General features: G+C 41.4%; 2 protein-coding genes across 4 annotated transcripts in view; one reads left to right on the plus strand and one right to left on the minus strand.

Annotated features, from left to right (window-relative positions):
- Nucleotides 1-13,057, plus strand: part of bmpr1bb (bone morphogenetic protein receptor, type IBb) — a 40,925-nt gene extending 27,868 nt beyond the window's left edge. Inside the window, exons 4-13 of the mRNA XM_058065002.1 lie at nucleotides 3,156-3,321; nucleotides 5,343-5,448; nucleotides 5,546-5,648; nucleotides 6,690-6,786; nucleotides 9,573-9,717; nucleotides 9,806-9,998; nucleotides 10,061-10,358; nucleotides 10,434-10,609; nucleotides 10,679-10,809; nucleotides 12,299-13,057. Of these exons, the coding sequence (XP_057920985.1) occupies nucleotides 3,156-3,321; nucleotides 5,343-5,448; nucleotides 5,546-5,648; nucleotides 6,690-6,786; nucleotides 9,573-9,717; nucleotides 9,806-9,998; nucleotides 10,061-10,358; nucleotides 10,434-10,609; nucleotides 10,679-10,809; nucleotides 12,299-12,439 (1,556 nt within the window). The 3' untranslated portion in view covers nucleotides 12,440-13,057. The remainder of the gene's footprint in view (nucleotides 1-3,155; nucleotides 3,322-5,342; nucleotides 5,449-5,545; nucleotides 5,649-6,689; nucleotides 6,787-9,572; nucleotides 9,718-9,805; nucleotides 9,999-10,060; nucleotides 10,359-10,433; nucleotides 10,610-10,678; nucleotides 10,810-12,298) is intronic.
- Nucleotides 13,035-26,512, minus strand: part of unc5cb (unc-5 netrin receptor Cb) — a 132,954-nt gene continuing 119,476 nt past the window's right edge. The window contains exons 8-16 of one of the 3 annotated variants that reach the window (XM_058065001.1): nucleotides 24,438-24,629; nucleotides 23,589-23,951; nucleotides 20,804-20,891; nucleotides 20,538-20,709; nucleotides 17,288-17,521; nucleotides 17,005-17,154; nucleotides 16,765-16,929; nucleotides 15,645-15,823; nucleotides 13,035-14,259 (exon numbers count right to left, since the gene is read on the minus strand). In XM_058065001.1, coding sequence (XP_057920984.1) covers nucleotides 14,100-14,259; nucleotides 15,645-15,823; nucleotides 16,765-16,929; nucleotides 17,005-17,154; nucleotides 17,288-17,521; nucleotides 20,538-20,709; nucleotides 20,804-20,891; nucleotides 23,589-23,951; nucleotides 24,438-24,629 — 1,703 coding nt within the window. In that variant the 3' untranslated portion in view covers nucleotides 13,035-14,099. The remainder of the gene's footprint in view (nucleotides 14,260-15,644; nucleotides 15,824-16,764; nucleotides 16,930-17,004; nucleotides 17,155-17,287; nucleotides 17,522-20,537; nucleotides 20,710-20,803; nucleotides 20,892-23,588; nucleotides 23,952-24,437; nucleotides 24,630-26,512) is intronic. The other 2 variants (XM_058064998.1, XM_058065000.1) reach the window with 2 other exon arrangements.

Raw genomic sequence — 26,512 nt, forward strand, 5'->3', positions numbered from 1 at the left:
TGTGAGTGTGAATGGTTGTTTGTCTATATGTGCCATATAGTGCCATGTTTGTCTATATGTGACAGGGTGTCGAGGGTGTACACCGCCTCTCGCTCTCGTCCAAAGTCAGGTCCAGGTCCAGTCTACCCATCAGCTTAACAAGGACAAGCAGAATGAGGGCTAGTCTAACATACAACAAATAGATCAATCAATAAAAAATATGGCAAAATATAATGTTTATTTATTGTCTCTGCCATGTAAAGTCTATGGTGTAATTTTTTACAATAAAAAAGTTAGTTACATAATAATACATTTGAAATTTTGCGACAAATGACATATTACAAATACATTCTATTGAAATTAATAAACTTTATATATGATTGTGCGGTTCTCAATAAGAAAAATATGAATAAAATAGAAAAGCAAAAACATAGACATTATTTTTTCAATTTTTTTAGCCTATTGTCAAACAAAGCAATAGCAAATAAAAAGTCTTAACTAATAGAGGCAGTGTGTGTCCAAGCATGTAAATATGGAAATCCTCCATGTTTGTTTATAGAGCTCTAATGATATTCTATATGTACGTGTTGACAACAATGAGGATGAGACCACCCAATCCTCATCCCTGTGTAAACATCAGAGAGGAAATATGAATTCATCATCATTGTGGAAGAGTTGGTATGATGGTTGAGAAGAAAATAAACAAAGTAAAAGCTTGTGGCCAAAGGAGAGAAGCTAATGTCACAGTAGCACACAGTACATTCACCGTTAATATGTGTCATTGTGTGTGTTGTTGTGGTGGGGAAGCAGCCTGTGGAATGTGCGTGGGGGATGTAGATCAGATTTCGGGGTGACCTTGAATGCGCCTTGTAGCTGACACTGCATGGTGTGTTTGTGGACGTTTTGTAGTTGAATTAAATTGTCTTTAAGGCTACACCAAGGGTGGGCAAACTACGGCTTTGGGAGGGGCCACATCCTGTTTGTGGACGTTTTTCTCGATTTTAAGATTCTCTTACTGGTTTTTAAATGTCTTAACGGCCTTGCACCTTCTTATTTATATGATCTGCTTTTACCTTATCAACCCCCGCGGACCCTGCGGGCCTCCGGCACTGGCCTTTTAACGATACCAAAACCCAGAACAAAAACCCACGGTGAGGCAGCATTTAGCCACTATGGCCCCCACCTGTGGAACAGCCTGCCGGAGAGCCTCAGGACTGCGGATACTGTTGATATTTTTTAAAGTTAAATTAAATTAAAAATTAAATTAATTTTACATTAATAAAATTAATATTAAAAAATGAAGATTAAATTAAGATTAAAGACACACCTTTTTAATCAGGCTTTTAACTCATATTTTTAAACTTTTCTTATGTTTTTATCTTTTTAGTCCTATTTTATGCTTTTAGTTTTTAAGCTTTTAACTCCAGTATTTCCTCGGGGGGTGGGGTCCTCCACACTGGGGGCTGTGTCGGGTCTGCTGAGGGGGTGCCATCCTTGGGTCCCTTCGACCCGGCCGGCTGGGGGTTCCTCCCTTTTAATGTGGGGGTCCACCCGTCTGTCGGAGTCGGGTGGCCCCGGGTGCTGGTCCCCCGATGGCACGACCTGCGGCTCCTCCCAGTGTGGACGGCCCCAAAGGTGGCGTTTCCTTGATCCTCAGTGCCATGCCATGTCTCCCTACTGTGTGTGATTGTGTGTGTGTCTAGTATGGAGGGTGGGAGGGAGGGGCTTTCTTAGTATTAGTTTTTCCATTTAATTGTGGTAATTGTTTTTAATTCTGTAAAGCATTTTGTGTTGCATGTCCTTGCAGGAAAAGTGCTATACAAATAAAGTTGATTTGATTTGATTTGATTTCTTTAAGGCTACACCAAGGGTGGGCAAACTACGGCATGGGGAGGAGCCACATCCGGTCCTCCCAGTATTTGAATCCGGCCCGTCAGTTGCTTGATTTAAACGTTGAACTTGCACTTAGTCAGAATCAGTCAATCTGAGTCAAATATTCCAAACCTATTTTTTTTTAATATGCTATTATGCTAAATATGACGTTGTCCCACATATATAAAGAGAGTCTCTTACATAACTCCCATTTCTGCATGCTTTCTGCTTTCATTTCTGCACAAAAAAAGCTAACTGCACCAGAGTTCACATCCACTTGCACTTGTCTGCTTGTGAAGTGCACACTTGAACAAATGAAGCGTACCACCAGAGTTGGAACCGGTTCAAGTGTGAATGCACCCTTAGGTTGCTTTTCCCTAAATACTTCAAGTAGATGGGAATACTTTGCATTTTATCTTTACTGATTCAAAAGCATGTTGTGTTGTTTTGTCATCATGTGGCATTCATTCATTCATTTTCTACCGCTTTTTCCTCACAAGGGTCGTGGGGGTGCTGGAGCCTATCCCAGCCGTCTTCGGGCGAGAGGCGGGGTACACCCTGGACTGGTCGGCAGCCAATCACAGGGCACATATAGACAAACAACCATTCACACTCATATTCATACCTATGGACAATTTGGAGTCGCCAATTAACCTAGCATGTTTTTGGAATGTGGGAGGAAACCGGAGTACCCGGAGAAAACCCACGCATGCACGGGGAGAACATGCAAACTCCACACAGAGATGGCCGAGGGTGGAATCATGTGACATTGTTGGCCATGAAATATGATTTATACTATGCTTCCAAAATGTCCTGAGCCACAGACGGGATCATAACAATGAGAAGTATTGCTCCTGTTTTTGATTCCAAAAGAAGACTCAAAAAAAAAAAAAAAAATGACGTCAGCCTTCCCTTACTGATAAAAATGCTGACCCTGATACAGATAAAATGTATCAAAATAAATGTATCTAAAAAGGCTTCATTAAGCATTCCTTACAGTTTTTTTGGTGCACACTTGCAGAGCAGATGTTGATTAAAACAAAACAAAAAAAAAAGTCAAGGTCGCTTTTCCAGGATCAGACAGAAGAACGCTGTGAAATTCCCACGAACATAGATTAGGTTGGAAGGACACAGAGTGAATCATTGTCACATTCCCTTCTTTTTATAATGTCTGATTCCATTTTCGTTGTTTGATAGAACTCTTGTTCATGTCATGTGGTGATCTCCAAGCTTCAATCTCTCTCTCTCTCTCTCTCTCTCTCTCTCTCTCTCTCTCTCTTTGTGTGTCTTTTGCGTGTGTGCAGCCAACCTGTTGGACTCCATACTGTTTCGGAATGGCTGGAAGGGCGAGTCAGAGCGGCAGTCGGAGGGGAGCAGCGGCAACAGTGCGGCCACCGTCACCGTCCACAACATGCTGTGGTGTCACTGCAACAGCAATTGTCCTGAGGACTCTGTCAACAACACTTGCATGTATGTTAACACACACACACACACACTCATCTATACTTATACTATACTGAACGGCGCAGGTTGCCTACAACCACAGCTGTTAAAACTTGTGTTCTTATTAGCCATGCGCTAATTAGACATCGCTGGTTATTAGCTTTTATAGAACATCCATCTGGCAATTGGATCATTGAAGCATTTATGATAAATATTGAGCTTCCTGTTATGGTTTTTCAAAAGTATAATAGTATAATTTGGCTACCAAAAACATATTTGTACGTGTTTTTCAATCCATACACTCTCTCCCAAAGATGTACTTATGTTATTCATTCATTCATTCATTCATTCATTTTCTACCGCTTTTTCCTCATGAGGGTCACGGGGGTGCTGGAGCCTATCCCAGCTGTCTTGGGGCGAGAGGCAGGGTACACCCTGGACTGGTCGCCAGCCAATCACAGGGCACATATAGACAAACAACCATTCACACTCACATTCATACCTATGGACAATTTGGAGTCACCAATTAATTAACCTAGCATGTTTTTGGAATGTGGGAGGAAACCGGAGTACCCGGAGAAAACCCACGCATGCAGGGGGAGAACATGTAAACTCCACACAGAGATGGCCGAGGGTGGAATCGAACCCTGGTCCTCCTAGCTGTGAGGTCTGTGTGCTAACCACTCGACCGCTGTGCCGCCCTACTTATGTTATTAATAATAATAATATGATAAGCATAATGCGGCACGGCGGTCGAGTGGTTAGCGCGCAGCTAGGAGACCAGGGTTCAAATCCACCCTCTCGACCATCTCTGTGGGGAGTTTGCATGTTCTCCCCGTGCATGCGTGGGTTTTCTCCGGGTACTCCGGTTTCCTCCCACATTCCAAAAACATGCTAGGTTAATTGGCCACTACAAATTGTCTATAGGTATGAATGTGAGTGTGAATGGTTGTTTGTCTATATGTGCCCTGTGATTGGCTGGCCACCAGTCCAGGGTGTACCCCGCCTCTCGCCCGAAGACAGCTGGGATAGGCTCCAGCACCCCCGCGACACTCATGAAAAGCGGTAGAAAATGAATGAATGAATGATAAGCATAAGCATTTTCAAGCATAAAAATGGCTAAATGAACTAGAAAACATATTGTATAAACGCTATGAATGATATGTAGTATTCTACACTCGCCACTAGGTGTCAGTCATGTTTGCTAAGACACACACACAACAACAAACTTGATCACCGCAACAACAGGTTTTTATTGCAGCTTTGAATGATCTCACAATAATCTCTATTAAAAACCTAAATACCTTAACAAGGCGGTATGGACCCCTGACGTCACTTCCTGTCCGCCAACCACACACCTTCCCCAGGCAATACATTTAGAGCAACACTCATGCATGGCTTATCTTATTATATCTACTATATTGGCTAACATAGGGATATTATTTAATGTGTAGAGGGCTCTAATCATGTTAAAAGCTGCAGTAGGTCCTAAATGGCTGTTCGCCCATTTATAAATTCTTGGAAATTGACTTATCACAGTTGGGTCTGGAACCAACCAAGGGATTGCTGTACTTCTTTAGTTTTCTGCTGGAGAAAGTGAACTGTAAGAAAGGCTAACCATCCATCAATTTTGTTTTCTAAGCCGCTTGTCCTCACATAGTAAGCGAGTATGCTATATATGCTTATATTCAACGTAAAAAAGGTCACTGCTAAATGAATTGTAATCATGTATATTTTGGGGAAAATTTAACTGTATAATATACAGTACACTACCTGTAGCACAGACCTAGAGCAAACGGAGTGAGGTTCCAGAGGCTGGTGAAGTTAGCTTGTCAGTTTCTGTACTTTCAGAGAGCTATAGACTAAGTACTAAGACGATTTTTAGCACCAAAACAATCTTTGAACTTTATTTGGCAACATTTGAAGAGGTTTAGCTCTGAGCCTCCAGTCCTTTGTGTCTTTGGTTTGATCCATCAATTCAGGATCAATTACAAATAATGTACTTTTATATAGAGTACAGAGCTCAGGTCACATGTTATGTTTGTCAGGACGGATGGTTACTGCTTCACCAAGGTGGAGGAGGAGGAGGAAGGGGGGCTGGCTGTCTTCATCACAGGCTGTTTGGGACTGGCTGGTTCCGAGTTCCAATGCAGAGTGAGTTCACTTCTGTGTGTGTGTGTGTGTGTGTGTATCACACGGCATTACACAACAGTTGGACATCCCCTACAGTACTTGTTCTGTGTCTTGGTAGGACACGTGGAACAAACACTCCAGGAGAGCTCTGGAGTGCTGCATGGATGAGGACTACTGCAACCGCAACCTTCATCCCACTCTTCCTCCACTGCAGACGTCAGGTGAGATGTATGTTATTTCCTCGTATGGCGACGTTGAAGGAGAGAGATCTCCTTCAGTGAGGTGAAAGAGAAGCTGCTGGCTGGGCATGTTCTCTCACCCTCTAATGAAAAGGACAGCGTCCCCCCAGGGCCTGCTTGAGTTTCTTGCCCTGAGACGGATGTGAGTCGTCTGTCCATGTGTCACCACGCTGCGCACACACACACACACACACACACACATTAAGCTAGCACACTTTTTTCACCTTTATACGCCATTTAACGCTTTGTGTTTGGAAGTATAATTCCTCTCTCCCAATGCTAACAGGTGACGGGTGTCCAAAGTGCAGCCCAGGAGCCATTTGAGGACTATGGTGCTTTTATTATTAAAAAAAAAAATTGTTCATACTAAAGTTCATACTAACAATACGCTAAATATATACAGTAGAACATCTGAGCATATCTACAAATCAAAATGGCCCTTGCATCCTATAATTTGTCAAGACGTGGCCCTCAGTGCACAGTTTGGACTCCCCTTGTCTATATAATAATACAGACTATTTTATATAGTGCTTAAGTACCTTAAGTGCTTCATAGTGAAATGAATCCATTATTCATTCACTCCTCAGTCACACACTGGTGGAGGTTAGTTACATCCGTAGTCACAGCCGCCGTGGTAAAATGTGACTTGTGTCTTGCCCAAGGACACAACAAAAGTGTCTGGATAAGTGATGTTTATTGACGACACGTGACACTGCAGCTCACCGTTATTTCATTTATTTTATTTATCTCTCACATCTACTATGTTAGGTAGCACAAGTGTACATGTGACTATAGGGGTGTTAGTTCAGGTCTACAGGACTCTAATGATGCATAGTGTGTATGTACAGTCTGTGTGTAATTAGTGTGAGCGACAGCAGCAGGACAGTGTGACATGTGATCTTTGGGAGTCAGGAAGGGAAGGGATGCGATCGATTCCAAGTCTGATGGGATCATTCCCGAGGAAAGGATGAAGGCAGAGGACAATTAGGAACAGAAGTAATGACGACGTGTTTATGTTTTTAGATTACGTGAACAGCAGCGGTCAGTACTTGGCTCTGCTCATCTCCATCACCGTGTGCAGCTTCATCCTCTGCGTCATCCTCATCATCTGCTGCCTCAGGTAACACACATTCATGCAGGCATTGTCAAGGATCGACCGATACATCGGCCGGCTGATATATCGGGCCGATATTAGTGTTTTTTCCTTGAATCGGTACGTACATGTATGTACGTACATGTATGTACGTACGTACATGTACGTACGAACATGTATGTACGAACATGTATGTACGAACATGTATGTACGTACATACATGTATACACATACATACATGTATATACATGTACGTATATATACACTACCGCTCAAAAGTTTGGGATCACTTGGACATTTTTGGGGCTTTTTCTTGGCAGTCCTGCTATGAAGTCCAGCATCCTGAAGTCGTCGCTTCACTGTTGATACTGACACTGGTGTTTGACGGCTACTATTTAGTGCAGCTGCCAGGTGACGACCTGTGAGGCGTCTTTGTCTTAAACTACACACTCTCAGATATTTGTCTGCATCATTTTTCTGTCCTTGATAGACCCAGTTTGTGCTTTTCTAATCATCTATTAGCCTTATAAAATGATGAACTTGGATTAGCAGCCATACCAGGAGATTGATGCAGAGGACTGACAGTTGTTGATAGTAGGCCTCTATGCAAAAATGTACATCCTTCTTTGAAAATCATCTCATTCATTTTCATTGTTTGGGAAATGGAAAAAAAAATTGTGAAATCCATGAAAAAGTGTTTTTCTTTGGAAAACAAAGACATTTGCCAGTGATCCCAAACTTTTGAGCGGTAGTGTATACACATACATACATACACACACACATGCATACATACACATACATACATACACATACATACGTATATACATACATACGTATATACATACATACATGCATACATACATACATGTATATACATACATACATACATACATACATACATACATACATACATGTATATACATACATACATACATGTGTATATATATACATACATACATACATGTATATATATACATACATACATACATGTATATATATACATACATACATACATGTATATACATGTACGTACGTACATACATGTACGTACATACATGTACGTACATACATGTACGTACGTATGTATGTATGTATATACATGTATGTATGTATGTATGTATGTATATACATGTATGTATGTATGTATGTATATACATGTATGTATGTATGTATATACGTATGTATGTATGTATGTATATACGTATGTATGTATGTATGTATATACATGTATGTATGTATGTATGTATATACATGTATGTATGTATGTATGTATATACATGTATGTGTGTATGTATGTATATACATGTATGTGTGTATGTATGTACATGTATGTGTGTATGTATGTACGTACATGTATGTGTGTATGTATGTACGTACATGTATGTGTGTATGTATGTACGTACATGTATGTGTGTATGTATGTACGTACATGTATGTGTGTATGTATGTACGTACATGTATGTGTGTATGTATGTACGTACATGTATGTGTGTATGTATGTATGTACATGTATGTGTGTATGTATATACGTGTGTATACGTGTATGTATGTATATACGTGTGTATACGTGTATGTATGTATGTATGTATGTATGTATGTATGTATGTACGTGTATGTATGTATGTATGTATGTATGTATGTATGTATGTATGTATGTATGTATGTATAAATGTATGTACATACATGTATGCATGAATGTATGTACATGCATGTATGTATGAATGTATGTACATGCATGTATGTATGAATGTATGTACATGCATGTATGTATGAATGTATGTACATGCATGTATGTATGAATGTATGTACATGCATGTATGTATGCATGTATGTATGTATGTATGCATGTATGTATGCATGTATGTATGTATGTATGCATGTATGTATGTATGCATGTATGCATGTATATACATGCATGTATGTATGTAATTATGTATGTATGTATATACATGCATGTATGTATATACATGCATGTATATACATGCATGCATGTATATACATGCATGTATATACATGCATGTATATACATGCATGTATGTATATACATGTATGTATATATGTATATATATACATATATATATACATGTATATATGTATATATATGTGTATATATGTATATATATGTATATATATGTATATATATATATATATATATATATATATATATATATATATATATATATATATATATATATATATATATATATATATATATATATATATATATATATATGTATATGTATGTATATGTATATGTATATATATATATATATATATGTATATGTATGTATATATATACATGCATGTATGTATGTATATACATGCATGTATGTATGTATATGCATGTATGTATGTATATACATGTATGTATATACATGCATGTATGTATATATATACATGTATGTATATACATGCATGTATGTATATATATACATGTATGTATATACATGCATGTATGTATATACATGCATGTATGTATATATATACATGTATGTATATACATGCATGTATGTATATATATACATGCATGTATGTATGTATATGCATGCATGTATGTATATGCATGCATGCATGTATGTATATACATGCATGCATGTATGTATATACATGCATGCATGTATGTATATATGTATGTATTTGTACATGTATATATGTATGTGTATGTATATATGTATGTATGTATACGTATGTATTTGTATATGTATATATGTGTACATGTATGTATATATGTATATATACATACATACATATACACATATATACGTATATCCCCACGCTAATCCCCACGCGTGTGACTGCTTTCTTGCTGATAGATACAAGAGGCAGGAGACGGAGCCACGCTACAGCATCAACCTGGAGCAGGAGGACACCTACATCCCACCTGGGGAGTCGCTGAAGGACCTCATCGAGCATTCACACAGCATGGGATCTGGATCAGGATCAGGGCTCCCTCTGCTGGTAGGAACCAACAACTACACCCTCTCCATCCTGTAAACAGAATATTTGTTGCTTTTTCTGTACAGTAACGTTCTGTTTTTGTCGCTAGGTCCAGCGTACCATCGCCAAGCAGATCCAGATGGTGAAGCAGATCGGCAAGGGGCGCTACGGGGAGGTGTGGATGGGGAAGTGGCGCGGAGAGAGAGTAGCCGTCAAAGTCTTCTTCACCACGGAGGAGGAGAGCTGGTTCAGAGAGACCGAAATCTACCAGACCTTCCTCATGCGACATGACAACATCCTGGGTAAAGTCGAGCTAACGACTTTCTCAGCAGGCACACGGTTTGACGTGCAATGTCCATTTCAGGCTTCATCGCGGCCGACATTAAAGGTACGGGCTCGTGGACTCAGCTGTACCTGATCACGGACTACCACGAGAACGGCTCGCTGTACGACTACCTCAAGTCCAACACGCTGGATGTCAATGATCTGCTCAAGCTGGCCTACTCGTCCATCTCGGGCCTGTGCCACCTGCACACCGAGATCTACGGCACGCAGGGCAAACCCGCCATCGCACACAGAGACCTGAAGAGCAAAAATGTCTTGGTCAAGAAGAACGGGTCCTGCTGCATAGCGGACCTCGGACTGGCTGTCAAGTTTAACAGGTGACTTTCCATTGTGCACTTTGACCTCTTATTTGTGTATAGGATTTTTATTGACTAAAAGTACATGTCCCTTAGTGACACCAAAGAGGTGGATTTACCCCCCAACCTGCGTGTGGGCACCAAGCGCTACATGCCCCCCGAGGTGCTGGACGAGAGCTTAAACAGGACGAACTTTCAATCCTTCATCAGGGCGGACATGTACAGCTTTGGACTCATTATGTGGGAGATGGTGCGGCGTTGTATAAGTGGAGGTATGTTCATATGTTCAAGTAACACCTTTGAAGTACTTTAGAGTACTTAACACGTGTGTGTTTTTAAAGGCATAGTGGAGGAGTACCAGCTACCTTACTATGACTTGGTGCCGACTGACCCTTCCTATGATGACATGTGGAAAGTGGTGTACATCAAAAAACAAAGACCTGCTTTTGCTAACCGCTGGGGCAGTGATGAGGTATTATTCCTACTAAAATATACATATGTACATACACGCACATACGTGTACGTGTACATGCATATGCACGCACATACATACATACATGCACATGCACGCCCATTCATGAGTGCGCGCACGCCCATTCATGAGTGCGCGCACGCCCATTCATGCATACATGTACGTACACGTACACGTACGTACACGTACGTACACGTACACGTACGTACACGTACGTACACGTACACGTACGTACACGTACGTACACGTACACGTACGTACACGTACACGTACATGTACGTACGTACGTGTACATGTACGTACGTACGTACATGTACGTACACGTACGTACATGTACACGTACATGTACACGTACACGTACATGTACACGTACACGTACGTACATGTACACGTACATGTACACGTACACGTACGTACACGTACGTACACGTACGTACATGTACGTACATGTACACGTACGTACATGTACGTACATGTACACGTACGTACATGTACGTACATGTACACGTACATGTACGTACATGTACACGTACATGTACGTACATGTACACGTACATGTACGTACATGTACACGTACATGTACGTACATGTACACGTACGTACGTACATGTACACGTACATGTACGTACATGTACACGTACGTACGTACATGTACACGTACATGTACGTACATGTACACGTACGTACGTACATGTACACGTACGTACGTACGTACATGTACACGTACATGTACGTACATGTACGTACATGTACACGTACACGTACACGTACGTACATGTACACGTACGTACGTACATGTACACGTACGTACATGTACATACATACATACATGTACATACATGTACATACATGTACACACATACATGCATACGCGTACATACATGCATACGCGTACATACATGTACACACATACATACATACATAACTGTACATACATATGCGTGCATACATGCATACATACATGTACATACATGTACATACATACATGTACATACATGTACACACATACATGCATACGCGTACATACATGCATACGCGTACATACATGTACACACGCGTACATACATATACACACACGTACATACATATACACACATACATACATACATACATAACTGTACATACATATGCGTGCATACATGCATACATACATGTACATATACATACACGTACATACAAATATACACACATACATGCATACGCATACATACATGTACACACACGTACATACATATATACACATACATACATACATACATAACTGTACATACATACGCGTACATACATGCATACATACATATACATACACATATATACATATACATGCACATGTATATACATACACATGTATATACATATATTTATATATAATATATACCTGCATACATATATACACATACATGTGTATATACATACATATATACACATATATAATGTTCTATATATAATGTATTGTGTATGTAATAAGTATTTTTGTGGTGCGTTTCAGTGTTTACGACAGCTGGGAAAACTCATGTCAGAATGCTGGGCTCACAATCCTGCCTCTCGTCTCACGGCCTTGAGGGTGAAGAAGACCCTGGCCAAGATGTTGGAGTCCCAAGACATCAAACCGTCTCACAGCGACACATGAAAACACGTTGCGTAAAAGTTGGACTTGCTGTACAGCGACGTTCAAAGCCAACACTGTGCTTTCTGTGAAAGCTGGGGGGGGGGGGGGTCCACACTGCTGGCCTGGTGGACTCGGGGACTGAAAGGAGAGGAGGACTTGTAAAGCCATACAGCAGTATTATTATTATGATTATTATGATGATATCCAGTCTTTTGTACTGGACGTGTTTTATTTTACATTTGTGACCTCATTAGGAGCATTTTCTTACTGACTTCAACACAACTGAATGACAAAATAAAACATGCTAAAGCTCATCAAACAACACTGGAGTTTTCAGTCTATTTATACAAAATGTGGGTCTATTCGGATATTAATCTCTCTGGCGCTCCCTAGTGGAACAGAGTCTCAATTGCACTAAGGCGCTAAGCTGGGTATCACCCGTCAATTGCATTCATACCCAGTGAATGAACACAAGATGAACACACTAATATTTTGCATCAAATAGATACACATGTACAAAAATCAAATTGCAAAATTTAAAAAAATATACTTTAGAGCAAAAAATGTAACAGATAACAGTTCCATAATAAACATACATGTGTTATATATTTATATTTGGCCTACCTTGTTTGTCTATATGTGCGCCGTGATTGGCTGGCGACCATTCCAGGGTGTGCCGGCCTCTTGCCCAAAGACAGCTGGGATAGGCTCCAGCATAGCCACGATCCTGGTGAAGATAATCGACATAGAAAACGGATGGATGGATGGGTTTTGCATGGCGACGTCTACATACCTGCATACCGGAGGCTGCCATGATCTTCAGTGATGTATCCACCAGCAATTCAAAAACTCCACTCCAATAAAATCCCCATATTCCTTGTGTCAGTGTTGCATATAAATATAATTTATTATTAGTCTTAAAAATCATTTTCTTACACTTTATACAATTGCCGGATGAGATTCAAGCGTACGAGAGGATCGTCCTGGTACAAACAAATGCATACATACATACATACATACATACATGTCGTCATGAAGCCACAGCACAACAAAGGCCATCCCTATAAGGACCTTCAATAAAATCATAAAATAACTAATGCAAAGTTTGCATAGACGGCTTTCCAAAAAACAAAACATGTTGCATTTACAAACTAAACACTAAACTTCCCTTAGTTGACTGGAGAAATGAACAACTGTGTTTGGGGCCTTCTCAATACACGTACGTACGTACGTCAATTATTTGGCAAAAAAGCAACTCTCGTATTCAATTTGGTCCTAGAAAAATAGATTTGATGTGACAGATCACATCCAATGATCGACCGCTTTTTATCACAAAGATAATAACACAGCATCCGGAATTTTCATTCAAAAAGAATCCTACAGAAAAGGAGAGATGGTCAAAATGAAGAAAAAGGACATTGAAACATATTTCCAAAAGATAAAAACATAAATGGGATTAATTGTAATTATTATTCATTATTAAATAGAATCACACATTATCAGTCCATCGATGGTGGTGGTTGCTATGGAGACTGACTGAAGATGCTTCCTCTGTCTCACTTTCTGGTGTCCACACAGGACAGCTGTTTCCACGGCAACCAGTGCCCAAAAAAAAAAAAAAAAATACCAGTTTCTTTTTCTCACCAAGTCACCATCCTCGTCATCCCGCTAGAAGACGACGTCAGTGCTCGCCAGCAGCAGGCAGGAGGCTGTCATGGCGGCCCATCTCCTCCAGGACTTGGGCCAGGCGGCTCAGGTTGCCGTCGGGGAAATGCTGGGCCTCCCACAGGTCCAGGATGACCCCTGTGGGGCTGGATTTGGTGGCAAAATAGTTGAGATACCTGGATTGGAAGACGTGTCAAATGTGAGAGTTTGTAGCTAAAAAAAGTAGAATACAGTAGATCATTCATTCATTTTCTACCGCTTTTTCCTCACGAGGGTCGCGGGAGCCTATCCCAGCTGTCTTGGGGCGAGAGGCGGGGTACACCCTGGACTGGTGGCCAGCCAATCACAGGGCACATATAGACAAACAACCATTCACACTCACATTCATACCTATGGACAATTTGGAGTGGCCAATTAACCTAGCATGTTTTTGGAATGTGGGAGGAAACCGGAGTACCCGGAGAAAACCCATGCATGCACAGGGAGAACATGCAAACTCCACACAGAGATGGCCGAGGGTGGAATTGAATCTTGGTCTCCTAGCTGTGAGGTCTGCGTGTGCCGCCCTACAGTAGATCATCAGAATGCTAATTTTTTTTTATGGTAACTTCAATAGAAAGTGGCTTGATGGCACTATCTACAGGGGAAAGAGGCTGCAGTTTGGGATCCTGCAGAGGGAGCTCTCTCGTAAGTAAAATGACAATATATTGCAATCTCCTCATTTCATTTCTACTATGCTACACTCTTCTGTGTATGCTCACTCCATTCATGCCGTTGTTCTATGGAACAAATGCACAGTGAACCTGTTTGACGGCACAATTATCCACTTCAATACATTTCATTTAGGTCGAGTGGTTAGCGCGCCGTCCTCACAGCTAGGAGACCAGGGTTCAATTCCACCCTCGGCCATCTCTGTGTGGAGTTTGCATGTTCTCCCCGTGCATGCGTGGGTTTTCTCCGGGTACTCCGGTTTCCTCACACATTCCAAAAACATGCTAGGTTAATTGGCGACTCCAAATTGTCCATAGGTATGAATGTGAGTGGGAATGGTTGTTTGTGTATATGTGCCCTGTGATTGGATGATTGGTGACCAGTCCAGGGTGTACCCCCCCTCTCGCCCGAAGACAGCTGGGATAGGCTCCAACACCTCTGTGACCCTTGTGAGGATAAGTGGTAGAAAATGAATGAATACGTTTCATTTATTCATTCATTCATTTGTTATCCCAGGCCTTGTGGCCACAAGACATATTCTTCGGGCTTTTTATGGGTCCGTCCTTATTTGTGTAATGGAGGTGGCTCTCTGGCCCCCCTCTTTCTTTTCCACAACACAGTCAGGGTCTGATCATGTGCAGCTGCTGCTGGTGATAAGAACCCCCTGCTGTGCAGAGACCTTCAGCATGGACACAGACCATCAAAGCCACATAAAAGGGACAGAAGTGGTGTATGTACTAATACTGTATGCGTGTATGCACAATATGTATTTATGTATGTATATATATGTATGAATGAAATAAGCTTCACAAGACTTCAGACGAGTTTGAGAGTGTGTTTTGTTGGGCACCTATCAAGGTTGAGTTTGTGCGCCAGCATTCTCCAGTCGTTGCCTCGGGTCTGCGGCGCGTCCAGGCTGCCGCACAGCTTTTGGCGGATGGAGACGGGGATGCGGAACGCATTGGGTCCCACCAGCGTGGTGATGTTACTGGCCGGGTCCAGCAGAGACGTGTCGATGCTCTGGGAGTCCTGCAAAGGAAGGTTCGTTTAGTTGCTAAAAACAACAAAAAATGTCCCACTCTGATCGAATAACACAACATTCCTCCATCGTTCAAACTCTATTCTGGTGCCAAGTGGAGCCTTAGTGCGGCAACTATAGCAATGACTCTTCATGGCAGAGTACCTCCACATCCTTTGTCTTGAGGAACACAGCAAGATGAAGGAAAGATCAATTAGATGATGTTGAGTAGCAATTAAAAGAAATCTAATCAAATGATCGTATTGTAGTCTAACTAGAATATTTATCAATATATTTTATAATGTTCCTGCAAACTGCAGGAAAAGACAACATCAAATAATTCAAATAAATACCAATTATTTGGTCAAGTCATGAAGTTAAAAATATATATTTTAATGCAACACAGTTATGATTGTATTGATTTTTATAATTCTTTTGTGTATTAATAAAGATATATTCATTCATTTTCTACCGCTTTTTCCTCACGAGGGTTTGGGGGGGTGCTGGAGCCTATCCCAGCTGTCTTCGGGCGAGAGGCGGGGTACACCCTGGACTGGTGGCCAGCCAATCACAGGGCACATATAGACAAACAACCATTCACACTCACATTCATACCTATGGACAATTTGGAGTCGCCAATTAACCTAGCATGTTTTTGGAATGTGGGAGGAAACCGGAGTACCCGGAGAAAACCCATGCATGCACAAGGAGAACATGCAAACTCCACACAGAGATGGCAGAGGGTGGAATTGAACCCTGGTCTCCTAGCTGTGAGGTCTGCGCGCTAACCACTCGCCCACCGTGCCGCCCTATTATAATATTACATTTAAAGGAGTCCTCTCTAAAAGACAAAGACTGTAATCTGAAATATAGCAATAATTTGTTACTGAAGGTACATAATACACGCTAATAAATGTCCCTCGGCCCTCGTTGGAGGAAAGTACTGTCGTACCTCTGAGAGCGTGGTGTCCAGCTGAAAGATCTGTCCTTCTCCCTCCACTTGGCGCACACAGATCTTACAGGCCAGGTCCACAGTGGTGCTGGAGAAGCGTTCCAACGTGAAGCAGCAGTGGAGGTTCCTCTGCGAGCCGTCCCACACTTGCTGAAAGCAGAGCTCCTACAACGAGGAAGTAACTGGGTTATCTTCAGAGAGTGGAAGACACACACAGCGGAGTGAGAACATTTTTTTTACCTGGTACTTGGCCAGCAGTTTGCTCTTCCACAGAGTGTGAGGAATGTCGTGGATGGACAGTCTCAGGTTGTGGGTGCTGTCGCTGAAGTTGAGAGTCTTTGGTTCGTCCAACAGCTTGCCGCCCATTTGCTTCTCCATCTGGAGGACCTCCTGTACACACGTAGAATCACGTCTATCATTCTATAGCAACTTCCTGTAGTACTGATGTATGCACTGTTAGGACTGACGTATGTCTCATTTAGGACAGGAATTGTGTGTTTTCCGGTCATTAAATGTCTCGTACCTTGAGTGCGTCCTGCGTGTCGTCCAGGCAGTAGACCCTGATGTGATATTCCATGGCGGGACAGGTGAGTGGCCCAAAGACGGCCAGTTTGAGGCGCTTGGTGGTGGCGGCGCTGAGCGACTGTCCCACCAGGCAATAGGTGCCCAGCGTCTCCGTCAGGATGTGGCAGGCCTCATCGTCCATCTGGATGTAGCACGGCGTGGTGAAGTTCTCCTCGCCCACCACCACCACGTCCTAACAGGGACAGGCAGCACAGGGACACCTTTTTTAAGACTAGGTTACGTATAGCTTGATTTGAGTAAAAAATACTTGGTCAAAGATCCTCTGTATTCTCTGCTGTTGATGGGAATCTACTGCAGCAACGCTAGTGGAAGATGTTATATATGACAGATTAGCTTTGCTGTTTTAAAAACCTTATGACTAAAAATATTCAAGTCAAAGATCCATCATATCAGGAGTGCTGTTTTTTTTTTCCAAAAAAATTAAAAATGCTAAAAATCCTCTATATGACAGGAGTACGTTACCATTTTTAAGGACCTAATGCATAAAATGTTTGTCATACATCCACCATACTCTATGTCAGGAGAGCCGTTTTTGGTTTTGCATAGATGCTAGTCAAAGATCCTCTAGATAAGAGATCACTCTGGTGGACAAAAATGCTAGTTAAAGATCCTATATATGACAGGAGTCCTTATGCCTAAAACTGTTTGTCAGAGATCCACCCTATTGTATGTATGTGTTGTTTTTTGTAAGAAAAAAATGACAAAAGTTAGTCAAAGATCTTCCATATGACAGGAGTGCTGTGTATGTAGTTTTTTGTAAGAAAAAATGACAAAAGTTAGTCCAGGATCTTTCCATATGACAGGAGTGCTGTGCTCTCAAGGACTTATTGCATAAATGCTAGTCAAAGATCCTCTATATTTTGTCTGCTGGACAAAAAATGCTAGTTAAAGATCCTATATATATGACAGGAGTCCTTATGCCTAAAAATGTTTGCCAGAGATCCACCCTACTGTATGTATGTGTGTTGTTTTTTGTAAGAAAAAATGACAAAAGTTAGTCAAAGATCTTCCATATAACAGGAGTGCTGTGCTCTTTTTAAGGACTTATTGCATACAAGCAAGTCAAAGATCCTCTAGATAAGAGGATCACTCTGGTGGACAAAAATGCTAGTTAAAGATCCTATATATGACAGGAGTCCTTATGCCTAAAAATGTTTGTCAGAGACCCACCCTATTGTATGTATGTGTGTTGTTTTTTGTAAGAAAAAATGACAAAAAATAGTCAAAGATCTTCCATATGACAGGAGTGCTGTGTATGTTGTTTTTGTTAGAAAAAATGACAAAAGTTAGTCAAAGATCTTCCATATGATAGGAGTGCTGTGCTATTTATTATTGCATAAATGCTAGTCAAAGATCCTCTATGACAGTAGCACTCACATTTTAGGAATCTGCCTGACAAAAACGTAGTCGTCGCTGTTTTTAAGGACCAAATGTCTAAAACACTGGTCACAGACGCCATCTTTTTCCACCTTTTCTTTCTCTTCCTCAGACGTTCATTTAGCGGTGTGGCATTAAACAAAACTATTAGTGTAGACAGAGGAAGATTTCCTAGGATTTGATTGCGAGTACGGTCCATTTCATCGTGAGCAATCATTTTTAGACTCTTAAACAGCTCTGGATCATTAATTCAACTTCTGCTAGGAAGAAAAGGAAGAGGCATTCATTGCACATTGTTTGTCACTACAAGGTTCCCCGCATTATACTGACAGTGCTCTGTAATAGTACACGTTGAAGTAGTAGCTCATGTATATTTGCAAAAGACGCATACAGCTAACCATCAATGCAAAGGGGAAAAAAAAATAGATGTGGGATTTTACCATCTGCATTTCCGACAAGCCAGAGATGTAATCAATAGTTATTACTTCCTTAAGAATAGCGGCTTTTCACCAAGTGTTATTGGCCGACCGACCTGGTGGGAGTAATTCATCTATGTCACAGAGACACGGGGAGGGAGGGAACGCTTGGCACTTTCTTCCTGTCCATAAGTCATACAGTGGCAGCCATATTGGCAAATGTGCAAAGACTTCCTCTACGTTATACGAGCTGACACAAGCAATACGGTCAATTTAAGTGTTTTAAATATGGGACTGGCCTGAATGGCTGTAAAACAAGTTTTGTTCAATCTGTAAATATAAATCTCAGGCATTTAGGAGACCAACAAAGAACTAACGCTAAACCAATGTCTGTGTTTCATGTCTATTTTAGTCACCTTTCCCTTTAAATGTGTTTCTTAAAGCCACAAATAAATCATTCTATCAGGTCCGAGTCCAAGTATAGTAATTTTAACATTAAACGTGAAATATAAAATCAATAAAACACTCTACCTTTGATAGCAGTAATAGCTAGTCACTCTGTGGCTACTCAGCAAGCTAACACCTATGCTAGTGACAGCTTTGCTAGCTGCAACTTTTGAGACATATTCATGTCCAACCTTCATTAATTAGTAAAGATAAAATTGTATCAAGTATATTGTTCGTTAATAATAGTGTTTATGGAGTCTTTCCTTACCGGGCCTTGGGGCACAAATTCTGCCTAGCAACACTTGACGCTGCAGTCATGTGATGCAACCAGGAAATAGATTCAGGGCAGAACAGTTGTGTTGTTGTTTTTATAATCACACATGGATTATTTGAGGTGTTTTTTAGGGCTGCCAAAGCAGTCAAAGTAATTTATTTCATTTATTTTATTTCACTACGTTTAAAATTACAAGTAAGTCACCTGTGATTTACTACACTGCTGATGGGGATGTCATACAACTTCATATGAAAAAAATCCAAACTCTCTCTTTAATACAGTATAACATTGACAATACATCTTTAAGATAGTCATATAATTATTTCTATGTGAAAAGTCTGATATATTTATTAGAAAACCTAATTTCTTTTATGTCAACATAATTATATGGAGTAAGCACATTTTTTACATTGTAGGGATGTGACTGTGTCCTCTGTAAACATGGTTGTGTTAATATTGTGTCGGTAACGTAAAAGCACTGCCCTTGGTAACGCAGCTTAGCAGCAGCAATGTTAATGACACAGTCAGCAGGCAGATGGCCTCAAAATCACAAATCGAAATTAGATGTTCATGTAAGGACAAGGACACCCTTCCGTCCCAGTAATTGATTTTCCAGTAATAAATGTGGTAATAGTTAGAAGGTATATTTTGACAATTATTTGTAGTCATCTTACCTCCCACATGTTCTGTGGCGACTGGCTCTTGAGCTGGATGAGCCAGTCCTGTTGGCCGTCGGACACGGCGCAGTGGTGCATGGTGATGATGACGGGCCGTGTCAACAGGGCGCCGGGTGGGCCACAGCTCACCACGGGGCTCAGTACGGTCTGCCCATCTTCAACTGAGGGCCTGGGGGTGGGCGCATAAGGTTCGGGACACGTTCAACAACAAAACGTCTTGTTTAAGTGTGTGACCTCTCTGAGTGATGTCCGCTTTTCCTTACCTCAACGTCTCCTTCCTCTGGACGGTGACGTACATTTCGTACACGCGGCCCTGAGGGATGGCTCCTGCTGGGATCAGCAGACTCACACCTGCACGAAAACAAACATAAATCCAACATATTAGCTAAAAGATAAACGAGGGCACAATTTTGTAGTAGCATTGGGTGTATGAATCGGTGTTGGGTCCATGTGCAGAATGGTGGGGGCTTGTTTGGTTGTGACGGATGGATGGCCAGATTGTTGCGTTCTCCATATGAGCATACTTGTGGCCATGACTATTTTGTAGCCCTGCAGGCCAATGAATAAATAAATTGCCACTAACGATTGAGCCCTATGAATTCTGCCATGGGCGGCACAGCGATCGAGTGGTTAGCGTGCAGACCTCACAGCTTGGAGACTAGGGTTCAATTCCTCGGCCATCTCTGTGTGGAGTTTGCATGTTCTCCCCGTGCATGTGTGGGTTTTCTCCGGGTACTCCACTTTTTCCTCCCACATTCCAAAAACATGCTAGGTTAATTGGCGACTCCAAATTGTCCATAGGTATGAATGTGAGTGTGAATGGTTGTTTGTCTATATGTGCCCTGTGATTGGCTGGCCACCAGTCCGGGGTGTACCCCGCCTCTCGCCCCAAGACAGCTGGGATAGGCTCCAGCACCCTTTGTGACCCTCGTGAGGAAAAAGCGGTAGAAAATGAATGAATGAATGAATGAATTCTGCCATCAATACGTGGTCGTACAGCCATGTCATGTGACCAGGAAACAGGATCAGTGTTTTGGTAGTTGTACTATTGAATAATGTGAAAAAATAATGTTATGTCAAAAATGCATCCCTGGTAAAGTTAATGTTTTATGGTTTATACCAGGGGTCTCAAACACGCGGCCCGCGGGCCAAGTGTGGCCCGCAGGACCCTAGTTTGAGGCCCCTGCCTTGATATGAAAGTTTGTTAGTACAGCCCGCGCAAGTTTGATATGGATGCTGTATGGTATCATGTACCCAGAAAAAATTATTACGTTTGATTAATGTTCATGTTAAAGGTTAAATAACTGTTAATAGTTATCCTCCCTACCGTGTGGAAGTGGTAAGTTTTTGGCTATTTAAGTTTAAGGAAATAACTTGAAGGCTACCATTTAGGTCGCTAGCTCTCTAGTTCGCGAGTTAGCATGCGTCTCAAGACCCTGCAGTTGCGCAATATGTTGTAAATAAGAAGAGTATAAATGTGACTATAGTCGTGTTTTGTCATGTCTACAGGGTTCTAATAATGCTTTGTTAATTTTAATCTGAAAAAAATAATTTGTCTACCCACCAACTATATGTGGTTTCTTAAGTTTTTATTATTTGCCGTTTTATTATTATTATTATTATATTTATTTATTTATTACTGATTGATTTATTTTCTTTATTCTTGATTTGTTTATTTTCCATCTTATTTTGTGTAGAAAAATAAAAAAGTAAGATATTTGAGAACAGTGGAATGTTTTATCAGAGCTTTTATTGTAGAAAATTGGAACCAAAGCGAAGTTTTTTTTACATTTTTTTGTTTTTAATAAATGCGTTTTTTTTTTTTTTTTTTGGAAAACCTGATGAGGCCCAGTCTCACCCAGACCCGAGCTCCAGTGGCCCCCCATTTAAATAGAGTTTGAGACCCCTGGTTTATACAATGGTTAATTCCTTTTTACACGTATATAAGTAAGACCTTTGCTTTGTGTGAGCGTTTTCCTGCATCATTACAAATGTGTGGAGTTGAGTGTACACGGGAGCACTTTACAACCTTCATTTCAAAATCGATGATCTTTCCCCCTCGTCATAGGATTCTCATATCGCTTCTGGGGGCATGATTTACATTATTCCATCTCAGATTGATTTCATGTCTTGGTCCAAAAAGCTCTTTTAGGAGTCCCTCGTGCACATGCAAACACACACACACTCACACAGTCAGAGAATGCATTGTTTTTTTTTGTTTTTTTGTGTCCTTAAGTGAGTTTTTTTTTTTTTAGACAAAGGGTGACAGACAGTTCATCTTTCAGGCCACGGAGAGTCATCACAGGCGAGTTGTAAAATAGATCCCTCCCTCCCCTATTAAATATATTTGGTTACCCAGGCGGATCACATATGCCGCCTGTGTAATACGATGAGGCCGCTTTGCCAAAACACAGCTGAGAACAATTTTGCAGGAATCAAAATGAAAACGGGAGAAGTCTAGAAACCGGAGAAGATGCTGTATCCTTTAATGTTCCAGCTCGTTTGTCTGCGCCTGTCAGCGTTAAAAAAGAAAAGAAAAAAAAAAAGATGACATGTCCGTGTTTGAAGCGAGGAAAGCCGAGCGTATGAAAAGCCGCCTGTCGGTGTGCACCTCTGCTCCTTCACTTCCACAGTGTACACCTTTGCTATCACTCAACGTCATGTGACACCAATATCGCTTACATAGACTTTGGGGTTATTCTGGTAACAGACGCCTCATGAGGAATCAGTTAAATAATCAGAACACCAGGCTAGGTCTTAAAATGCAAGTCTAGTGGGGTTATGGAACTAAACCGAAGACTGGGTTCTCGCCAGTGTGGAATTGGTTGGATCGATAGGATGGTGGGCGGTTTGGACATTGGGGTGGGTCGGTAAATGGTTGATTATCAGATTAGTGGGTGGATGGTTGGTTGGTTTCATCAGCTGTGGGTGATCAGCGTTTGGATGTATGAGTGGGTGGTCAAATAGTGGGTGAGCAGATGGTTCTATGTATGGAAATAAGACATGGTGGCTAGCTGTGGCTGTGTAGACAGGTAGAAAGTAAATTACCTGAGTTGGGGACAATGAGGTGGCCCCCTTGCGAGCTGAAGGAGCCAACAGCGGTGCAGGACGGGTCCCTGGAGCGGAGCAAAGTCTGGGTCTGCGTGCGACGTCCCATCGTGCTGTCACCATTGTCCAGAAGGGAGTGGGGCAGTTTGGGGGACAGTTTGGAGGAGAACTCGCCTCCCAGGTCGTCCTGAGGCGTCACCAGGCCGGAGGAGTTATACACCTTGATCTTCAGGTTGGGGAGAGGGTCGAGCAGGGGGGAGTTGGTCATGGGGATTTTGTCCGCCACGTCGTGGAGCGCGTAGACGGGTCCTCTGTACATGGCGGCTGCTGAGGTTAGGTCTGGAGGTGCCGTGAGGAGATCGGCTGGACAAAGACCAGAAAGGATACATCCGTCCAACAAAGTACATCAGTTGTTTCGTGTTTGTGATGAGAAGGGGGCGGAATCAAAAACGACCTCGAGGAAATGAAAACGCCTGTCTGCTTTTTACTCATTAGGGAAGTCAACTGTGCCACAACACAACATCACTCAGTCTGAGGAGCTGAAGGCACAGCTGGGATTCATGAGGGCCAGATGGTGTCGCTAAGGCTCGGCTTCGCCGCCAGGTACAACGATGGATGTTCTCCCTCGCTTTTTTGTGTGCAAATTAACAGATGAGTCACCCTGCTCAATGTACCATAGCTGTTATAACTAAAAGGGGGTGCGGAAGGGTTAAAAAATATCAAGTAAATATCCACACATTTGGAACGACATTATACAGTATATGTCGTAGTATACAGTATAAGTAGCGTAGTGTGCTATGGTACTACATACAGTATACTAAAATAGTTTTGATTGATGGCTGACCACACCTTTGCGTGCCGTCTTGATGCTGACGGGCTGGAAGCCACCGTTGAGGGCGGATGAGTCCAGGATGTCCGAGTCAAAGTCCCGATGGTTCTTCCTGTAGACGAAGAGCGCCACCACCACGGAGATGACCAGGCACATGATGACGGCTATGACGATGCCCACGTAGAGGGCCACATCGTCTGTGCTGGGCGCCACTGGAGGATGGACAGAGCAGAGTGAGGAGAAATGGTTGTTTAGTTCATGTTAATATGTTGCTTTTTATTGTAATTGTAATGGTTTTATTTCATTTGAACATGCATCAGATTACAATTGAGTGCATCCCATAATCAGTTCACAGTTCCACATGTCCAAAAGGAGTAGGAAGAAGCAAAGCTTATTAAATCCTACCCCTCCATCTGGTACTTTTACAATCAGTAACTGTTACATTTGTTCACTTCCTGCTTTCCATAATACAGTTTAAAGTTTTTTTTGTTTATTATTTTTTTAATAATGCACCTCATACCGAGGTGATTAAGATATGCCTTAAGATATGCCTTTATTCGTCCCTCAGTGGGGAAATTTGATATGACGACCCAATGACATAATGTGTACCATAGTAAGTGTCAATATAGTGATATATATAGCACATCATGACTGGTTCAAGATTCTTCATCCTTGTATTTAGCAAACATCAACTGCTTGTATTGTTTCTTGAATTGGCTCATCGTTGTGCATTGTTTGATTTCCTTACTCAATCCATTCCATAGTTTGATTCCACATACTGAAATGCTATGGCTTTTTAACGTAGTCCTAGCATAGAAGTGTTTCAAATGTACTTTTTCCCTGAGATCATATTTCTCCTCTCTTGTAGAGAAGTATTGGATGACATTTTTAGCTAATTGGTTGTTTTTAGCCTTATGCATTATTTTAGCTGTTTGAAAATGAACTATATCAGCAAGTTGAAGTATTTGTGATTTTAGAAATAAGGAGTTAGTATGTTTTCTGTAAGCGGCATTATGAATTATCTTTACTGACTTTTTTTGCAGTACATTTAGCAAGTGAAGATTGCTTTTATAGTTATTAGCCCATATTTCCACACAATAAGTAAGACATGGTGTGGAGTGATTTCTGATTGGGAACAAATTATGAAAGATTTCTGGCCACCTTATGTTGTATATTTGTAATATGCCTTTTTTTTTTTAAGGCAAAGTAATATCCTGACCGGATATTAATATCCATAAATCTGCAGTTTTCTTCCATTTTGCAGGTGGTGAATGATAACTGGTTTAATTGTCAGAAGTGATACATTATATTAAAAGGCTTTTACTTATCTTTGCCATCCAACATTTATTATCACAAACAAGCCTTTGTGTTAAAAATGCATTATGCTGCAAATGCAAATTATGTGTACAAATATAATGTTCATATGTATTTATTAGTTCTCTGACAAGTACACCACAAGGTGGCACTGTTATTAAAGCCCTTTCCATTCACTCTCACACATCTCAAAGCAAAAAGACAAAAATAATTGTCCAAAACTGTCCAATTGGCCATTTGGGGAATGATGATAAAACTTTTCTCCAAAGCCATAGGGGGCGCTACAAATCACATATACTCAGTGGTGACAATTCACGCCAATGACACATTGCCCTTAGAAGCGACATCACAACCTCTGATGGACGTTTTTATCTCCACGATTACGCATGCAGCATCGCAGCAAACCAAGGCTGCCTTTGTTGTGACACACTGCAGATAAGACGGAGACGACGGCAGCGTCCCTCACACTGTCTTTTATCTCTGCGGGGTTTTTCTGTCCACTATCCAGCTGGAGGAACCTCAGTGATTAGAAGGCCCAAGCGAGTGAGGATGCGGCGGTGGTTGTAGCGGCAGCAAAGCGAGACAGGCCCTAATTACGAAGTCGACCTTTTAATGGACGCCCACTGATGGCTTTGTCTCTTTGGTGTTTGCTGGAGGAATGTCCTTCACTGTCAGCCCGTTGAAAAACGGGGTAGAATTCTTCTGTGGCAGGGGAGTGGTAAAAGGCACGCCGGAGCCTGTGTCCTGTCATATAGAGGATCTTTGACTCGCAGGTTTTTAA

This window comes from Doryrhamphus excisus, chromosome 2, assembly GCF_030265055.1.
Source record: "Doryrhamphus excisus isolate RoL2022-K1 chromosome 2, RoL_Dexc_1.0, whole genome shotgun sequence".
Taxonomy (NCBI): Eukaryota; Metazoa; Chordata; class Actinopteri; order Syngnathiformes; family Syngnathidae; genus Doryrhamphus; species Doryrhamphus excisus.